At 42.4% G+C, this 7,500-nt stretch overlaps 4 protein-coding genes across 6 annotated transcripts in view; 2 read left to right on the top strand and 2 right to left on the bottom strand.

Annotated features, from left to right (window-relative positions):
* Window positions 1–2,915, bottom strand: part of cip2a (cellular inhibitor of PP2A) — a 10,145-nt gene extending 7,230 nt beyond the window's left edge. The window contains exons 1-7 of one of the 2 annotated variants that reach the window (XM_015942282.3): window positions 2,774–2,915; window positions 2,450–2,552; window positions 1,366–1,513; window positions 1,058–1,170; window positions 693–787; window positions 511–607; window positions 153–275 (exon numbers count right to left, since the gene is read on the bottom strand). In XM_015942282.3, the coding sequence (XP_015797768.3) occupies window positions 153–275; window positions 511–607; window positions 693–787; window positions 1,058–1,170; window positions 1,366–1,513; window positions 2,450–2,551 (678 nt within the window). In that variant the 5' untranslated portion in view covers window position 2,552; window positions 2,774–2,915. The remainder of the gene's footprint in view (window positions 1–152; window positions 276–510; window positions 608–692; window positions 788–1,057; window positions 1,171–1,365; window positions 1,514–2,449; window positions 2,553–2,773) is intronic. The other variant, XM_054736143.2, reaches the window with a different exon arrangement.
* Window positions 1,060–7,500, top strand: part of lipib (lipase, member Ib) — a 23,818-nt gene continuing 17,377 nt past the window's right edge. The window contains exons 1-3 of one of the 2 annotated variants that reach the window (XM_070553493.1): window positions 1,060–1,190; window positions 3,752–3,826; window positions 3,901–3,957. The gene's annotated coding sequence lies outside the window, so the exon portion shown is untranslated. The remainder of the gene's footprint in view (window positions 1,191–3,751; window positions 3,827–3,900; window positions 3,958–7,500) is intronic. The other variant, XM_015942285.3, reaches the window with a different exon arrangement.
* LOC107374137 (phosphatidylinositol 3,4,5-trisphosphate 5-phosphatase 1) overlaps window positions 3,085–7,500 on the bottom strand; it is an 11,228-nt gene continuing 6,812 nt past the window's right edge. The window contains exons 3-4 of the mRNA XM_015942286.3: window positions 6,633–7,149; window positions 3,085–6,552 (exon numbers count right to left, since the gene is read on the bottom strand). Coding sequence (XP_015797772.3) covers window positions 6,512–6,552; window positions 6,633–7,149 — 558 coding nt within the window. The 3' untranslated portion in view covers window positions 3,085–6,511. The remainder of the gene's footprint in view (window positions 6,553–6,632; window positions 7,150–7,500) is intronic.
* Window positions 6,884–7,500, top strand: part of LOC139070736 (serine/threonine-protein kinase fray2-like) — a 919-nt gene continuing 302 nt past the window's right edge. Inside the window, exons 1-2 of the mRNA XM_070553496.1 lie at window positions 6,884–6,974; window positions 7,050–7,500. The exon at window positions 7,050–7,500 is cut by the window's right edge and continues 302 nt beyond it. Coding sequence (XP_070409597.1) covers window positions 7,281–7,500 — 220 coding nt within the window. The 5' untranslated portion in view covers window positions 6,884–6,974; window positions 7,050–7,280. The remainder of the gene's footprint in view (window positions 6,975–7,049) is intronic.

The following is a 7,500-nucleotide window of genomic DNA, read 5'->3' as shown; positions in this document are numbered from 1 at the left end:
GCCCCTCTCCCTCTCCTAGACGACTTTTTAAAGATGGAAACTTTTCTTTGCACTGCAGCAAAACTGAGTTTTCAGTAGTTAACGAGGATTTTCTGTCCTTCTCTTTCTCCTGGATCACCACCTGTGATCTCTGCAGGTGTGGCTCCACCCACCTTCTCGCCCACCTTCTCACTCAGAGTCAGACTGGACAGGATGGACAACGTGAAGACCACCACAGTCAGACTGTTGTGAGCGAGGAAGTTGATCAGAGTACGATAGAACGGTTTGACGTTGTCCTGCAGGAATAAATAAATAAATAAACATGTGACACAACAGGACAAACACGCACACCTAACTACCCCCCCGGGTCACCAAGCATGCTCTTCCTAAGAACTCTGTTCAGCTGTTGATGATTGGTGGTTTTCAGGAATCTAAATTATTCTAATTGGAAGGTGAATTAAACACCTTCAGTCAGTTTTGTCAACAATAAACTCAACTTGCTCAAAATGAAACAGAGTTCACAGAACTCACCAGACGCTTGATGTGACTCTGCACTGACGGATTATCCCGGCACAGATTAGCCATGACACCGAGGCACGGCATGATGATGTCATCGTTCTGAGACTGGCTGCGGTGAGACATGATGGGTAGAGGGGTTAAGAGAAAGTCAAGCGGGCTCGTGGTCCATGACAACGGGACACGAAGGTTCTTACATGCTGGTCATGAGGAAAGCGATGAGCTCATTGATGAAGCTGGAGGACTGGAAGGTGCGTTTGCTGTACGTCAGCTTCTGCAGCACCTGAAGGCACTGAAACACAAAACCAACATGGACTAGTGACTCACCCCGAACTGGATTACTCAGGTGCAGGACTCAAGGGAACAACAAAGCCTCAAGTCTTTCTGGGTTCCTAAATCACAATTATGTTACTATTCTGCATTAAATAAGCTTTTCAAATTTTGGCTCATTTTAAAAAGGACGGAACTCTTTCTTTTACAGGACTCATCTCCAACAGCAGGACCGCATACAAAAACACTCTAAAACCACCAACCATCAGGCTGATGGAGGTGACAGGCTTACCTGTAGCACCAGAGGGTGTCCCGGTGTGGTGCTGTGGCCGTGGATCACGGCAGCCAGAGTGCAGCTGAGGCTGTAGCTGCTGTGGAGAATCTCCCAACTTGCATCGTCACTCGCTGGAAGGAACCAGGTGCAGGCGAGTTAAAATATAAAGATTCTGCTTCTGTGTTGCCCGACATAACCCTGATTTAGTAAACCTACAAGTATATATCACATGATCTGATGTACTAAGTTATAAAATAAAAACCTTTCATGAGGTCGGGGTGATCTAAAGTTTAAGATGGAGCATGTTGTGTGAAGAAAAACGTCACCTAAGTGTTCCAGCAGGGAGATGATGGAGCTCGTCAGAGCAGGGCTGGTGTTCGGGTTTCCTGCGAGCTCCACCAGTCCACTCACACACTCACTGGGTAGAACCTGACCCGAGGACAGCAGGTGGTCACACCTCAGGCCCGCCACCTCCTACAAACAACACAGCACACACGTAGACCACAGACACACAGACTCCATACGCAAAGACAGGCACATATTCCCCCAGCAGTAGCATAGAAACATTTAACCCACATGTTTATTTTTATTTACACTTTCTAAACACGAGTCAGTCGCAGTTCTTAAATGTTAAAGCACAACATAAAGTTCACAGCTGCATTTTATAAACATGTTGAATGCGTTTCAACTTTTTGTTATGAAATGTTGTATTTTTATTCATTGCTTTTTGAATCATAGTTAAATTTTACCCCACAACCCTTCGTGGACCAGCGGGTATAGGCTAAGGATTAAATCTATTTTCCGTCATCCATGGACGTAATTTTCACTTTAGATGTGTGTGTGTGTGTGTGTGTGGGGGGGGGGGGGACACGGGGGGGGGGGGGAATCTTTACAGTATGTTCTAATGGGAAACAGGCTTCAACACAAACGTTTCTACTTGGTCCTAGAGCTCAACCAGTGTCAATTTAATATAAAGTATTATTGCTTTTCGATGGTAGAAAGTGCAGGGGTCAAAACTTGACTTTGGAAAATTTGTGGGGGGGACATGTCCCCCCTGTGTCTCCCCCCCCCCCCCCCCCAAATTACGTCCATGCCGTCATCATCCACTTTTAGTTGCATTTGCTTTCATAAAGGCAAATAAACACTTTAACAGCCTTTTTACTGGAAAGTGAGCCCAAGTAGGGCAAAAATCTTTTAAATTAGTCTCAGAATACTGAGTTGTATCCTCCCACTAGAAATAAGATGTGCACCAAAACCTCTTTTTACCTTTAAAAAACATCACGATGTTCTAGTAGTGCTGCTGGGCCCGAAACTGAAATTTCCCATAGATGCTGCTGCATCATCACATAGATGTCTATGGGCGGATCAGGCTGCATCAGTTCCTGTTTATTGATAAACACATCAGCTCACCTCCACCTGTTTCTGCAGCTGCGCTGCGTGTTGAGCCGTCCTGCTGTCTCGGTACTGTTGGATCGCCAGCAGCAGCGACTTCAGACACGTAGTTAAATCCATCCTGTGAAAGAAACGACTCTTTATTCTGCGGATAAAACTCGTTTGAGTGCCCAAACCTGACCTTTCTGGCCCGTGAATCACTCAGAATGCTAACACACCAGCTAAGCTAGCTGGGTTAGCATGGGTTCATAAAACGATCGGAGCAGATTAAGAGTTGAAGAAAACATTTGCTCTTGTCTGCGTGGTCACAAAATACTTAGATGATAATTTGTAACACTGTACCTACGGTTTCTTTCCGTCTCAGAGAAACGTCAACCGGCCAGACGACAACAGAAACGTCCCGCTTTGAGCTTCGAACCGGGAGGAACGAACCATGTGGAGGACGGGGGGAACCGGACAAACTTAATCTCTCTTCTAAAGATTAAAAATAAACAATCCCTAATCAAAATAAGTTAATACAAGAGTTTTCGCTAAACAATTTAAACTAGAATATATTAGCTGATTAAAACATTAAGTTCATGCACTACAACAACATAATGCTAACTATTTACCCCCTCGTACCAATGAAAGTCCAAAACACCAGCCTACGTCATATCGTAGGAAACCTAAAGGGGAGAAACCGGAAGTCGCTGTTACCGTATGAATGAACGAATGAATGGATTTATTTCGATTTTTGTATCATAGGACTTAGATAAAGTTATTAAATATTACAGTTATTCTCTAATAGCCTACAAACATTTCTATGATTTATTAAAGAGATTTCAGTCATTTTGATACGTGACTTGTGAAAGCTGATTTGAAGGTTGTTATTTTTTCTAGACATATTTAGAAGGAAATTTTCAAATATATTAAAATCAATATGGAACTATTTGGATTTTAGTAGCTTTCATGTTATGTGATTTAATAAAAATTTAATTTGACATTTATGTTCTCTCTCTTTGTTGTGAAAAGTTGGATATGTTTTAGTACTTAAAATTAATGCTTTGCATCCGTCCACACGTTTAGCTGCTGGTCAGCTAATAGCCGTGTCATTTCAGGACATGTTGCTTCAACTATTAATGATCTACTTTTAAATCTTTATTCTGAATTGCTTATTCCGTTTTAGGCCACAGTCTTGTTATTGAAATGAAAACAAAAAGAAAGGATGCTTATGGAGATGTACAAAATTGGCAAAATATTATTGTTGATCAATATCCTCCAGCTCCGTTCTAATGACAATATCCCATCTGTGTGTGTGTGTTGCTGTCCAACTGTCAGCAGACCAGGTCGGTTGAAATGGCAGAGAAACGAAAAACAGCAGACATCAGGTCGTTTTTTAATGCTCCAGAACGTCAAGTAAGTAGAAACTTGCATTTTGATAAAGACATCTATAAGAAAGAAATGAAATTTTTTCTAAATGGTTTCATTAGGCAAAGTCCAGTCACTGGAGCCCAGGCAGCGAGAGCCGGTCAGACACAGAGTCTCAGGTCAGTCTCTTATAAGGACATACAGTGTTGTAGAGTATTTTTTTCATGTCCCCCCAAAAGCTTCTCTCTGAAGTTTTACTGTTTATTGTCCCCCCCCAAAATCGAAATGGGATTTCCGCCCTTGCTTGTAGCTAACCAACAGAATGGAAAGGTTAGCTGCAGATGAGCACAGTAAATGTTAACTGTGGTTGGAGCGAAGTCTATCTGGTTTATCATCTGTGACACCACTTTTCCATTCTGCTTGTTGTGTCTCTTGTTCACCTTCACTTTCTCCAGTGCAAATAATGGAATCAAATCTTTAATATTTTACAGAATCCTGCATTGTTACCATCATTAAATGTGGCGATAATTTAACAGCAGCAATAATATTTTAGACATAACAGCATCAGGAAGCTGTGTGAGTGAGAAAGAGTGAGGCTTGTGTGTAAAGATGGTGTGAAAACAGACACAGGATGTGTGGTTGGGTCTTGTCCGTGCTTCTACTGTTGAGCAACACGAGCTTCTCTTATTTGGTTCTTAAGCTGCATAAACACAACAACATGAGGTTATTAAGTTAAGTAATGAAAATAGGATTTTATTTTATCTAACATAATGCTAAATATATTATAACTCTATGTTATAAAACACGCAGCTGCAGACTTTAGTAGGTTTTAAGAGTTCAGACTGGAACATGTTTGGTTCACTTCCTGCATCGGTTTGACACTTTAAATGTGAAAAGATGTAATTACATCTCATGTTTTAGGCTGATACTAAAGACTGTGGGAAGTTAATTTACTCACTTGTTTTAACGCAACATGTCAACAAATAACGCTCGTGAATAAAATGTCCTTTTTACCGCTTTTATGTTTGTCTTCCATCCCGGATTTAACCTTTCATCCTCCACACCGAGAACAATTCTTAGAAACGTTAACGTTTTTCACTTTTCTTTTCGTTTATATTACATAATACTAAACTTTTTAACAAAACATCATCATTATGACAGGATTATGTTTGTAGATTTATGATGGCTGCATCTTAAAGGCAGAGCGTGTTTCAAAAGGACACAGTTGCAAAACTAAAATTGGATAAAGGGATTTGTTTTATCAGGTTTACGTCTGCTAAAAGAATCATTTAAATTAAATGCAATAATTAGAGATGTGCCGTTGTGACTCTCCAACCATGATTTAGGCCGATTCTGATCCGTATCATCATAAACAAATTCAATTACAAAGAAATCAGATTAGATGCAGTGGAGCAGGTCAGTCAGAGCGAGCCTGTTGCTGTAATGTGCAGAGATGGTGCGTTCACAGACCAAATAAAAAACCAGACTTTAGAGCTTCAGAAGCAGCTGCTGACTGTTGGCTGATTCCAGTCATCCAACAGATTTATGAAGCATCATAATGATGTTCATTTGGTCTGTTTCATAATATTTCAGCATCAATCAGTTCGTTTTCTGTTTTGACACAAAGCTGCTTCCTGTCACATCCCGATCAAATCCTCCAAAATAAAAGTAAAAAGTAAACTTTATCATGTTTTAAATAATTTAATAAAGAGGCCACAGTTTACTGACCACCTGTCTTCATGGAGGACAAAGGTCCATGTCATGTCAGCAAAAACAGCGGTGGGCGCCGCAAGCTAACGAGACGGTTGTGGTTTCTTCGGTCCATTCATGCCTCGGCTCAAACAGCTGCTGTCTGCTCCTCAGCCGGTCCTCCTGCCTGATCCTTCAGGCAGAAGGAGACTCCATAACTCAAGGGATGAGCCAGAGTCACATCGACACATAAAAAAAAGCAGCCAATCCGATCTCAGGGCTCTCTCTGTCCAGCAGCCAGCCTGTCGCTGGGACACGATTTGTTTTGTTTGAATGTGTCTGACAGGCAAAAAGTTCAACTTTCGCTCCAAAAATCCAAAAACACAAAAGTCTGCTAGTCAGAAATGTACCGTCGAACTCAGCAAATACAAGAACATTATGAGGAGAAGACGTCTGCACATTTCAGAAGAGAACACACCTCGATGGCACGTCACGTAAATATTCAATAATAATTTATAAAACGCTTGGAAGATTTTACTTCCTGAAGAGCAAAAAAACACTTTTACTCTCCGGTTCCTCAGAAAACACGGATCCAGAGTCACAATCCTGGTCTGGATCAGGGTTCTGTAGGTCTGGATCAGGGTTCTGTGGGTCTGGACCAGGGTTCTGTCTGGGTCAGGGTTCATGTTCTGGACGGGTCTGCTGCAGTCCTGGTGTGGATGACCCGGTTCTGTTGGACACCAGGGGTGTCTAGATGTTGCAGAGGGAGTGGAAACATCACAAAGCTGGAAAACATTACTGTCCACTTTGTTTTTGGGACACACAGAAACAGATTTAAGACTTATGAATGCGCTCCGTCTCCTCTGATCTTCTGTGCTTTTGTTTCAGTCCAGAAAGAAGAAGCAGAGCTCTGAGAAACGTGAAAGTCCAAAAACTCTACATGTTTGTTTTCCTGCAGAAGACTCAGTCTGTAGATTTATCCTCCTCTGTTTCCAGAAGATGCTTTCATGTGCGTCCTCACTGGTTTGTAGATAGAAGTCCGTGTTAATCAGGAAGAACCTCCTCGTACACAGAAGAAGGACTGTCTGAAGGAAACATCAGAAAACAGAAGACACCATAAATGATAACGAACTTTAAGAAGAAGAACAAAAGAAGTCCAACATACTCGCGTAGTCCGGCTCTTCTTCTTCTACAGGCAAAGGGGCAGGTCTTCTGGTAAATCTGTTGCAAACTGTTCTTCCAGCTGATCCTCCAGATGTTCCTCTGGCTGATCCTCTAGATGTTCCGCCAGCTGATCCTCCAGATGTTCCTCCGGCTGATCCTCCAGATGTTCCTCCGGCTGATCCTCTAGATGTTCCTCCAGCTGATCCTCCAGATGTTCCTCCAGCTGATCCTCCAGATGTTCCTCCGGCTGATCCTCCAGATGTTCCTCCGGCTGATCCTCCAGATGTTCCTCCAGCTGATCCTCCAGATGTTCCTCCAGCTGATCCTCCAGATGTTCCTCCAGGTGTTCTACGTACATTCTGAGGTGTTTCTGGCCTTTCTGCCATTTGGATTAACAGTGACGTCTTCCTTTTGACAGAGTGATGCAGGTGGATGGCGAGGCCCTGGTGCTTCCTCTTATAATTACGGATTAAATCATCCAAAGTCTTAAAATACGTCTCCTGCACACCTCCAGCCGTCTGTGGAAACGACAGAATATAATTTTAAAAAGATGACTGGATTAAAAGCGTCTAATCTGAGTGATGTAAGGGTTTGTTTGGTGAGGTGTTGATTTTTTTCTCTGCACATCTTTCAGAAACATGTTGAATGCATGTTACATCATCCTGGAGCTGAAGAACACGGACGGAACAAGAACACGGACAGAACAAGAACACGGACAGAACAAGAACACGGACAGAACAAGAACACGGACATGAACAAGAACACGGACATGAACAAGAACACGGACAGAACAAGAACACGGACGGAACAAGAACACGGACGGAACAAGAACACGGACAGAACAAGAACACGGACAGAACAAGAACACG

Source organism: Nothobranchius furzeri, chromosome 7 (assembly GCF_043380555.1).
Source record: "Nothobranchius furzeri strain GRZ-AD chromosome 7, NfurGRZ-RIMD1, whole genome shotgun sequence".
NCBI lineage: Eukaryota > Metazoa > Chordata > Actinopteri > Cyprinodontiformes > Nothobranchiidae > Nothobranchius > Nothobranchius furzeri.
Note: the sequence above shows the minus strand (reverse complement) of the source record. Positions and strands in the feature narration are given on the sequence as shown.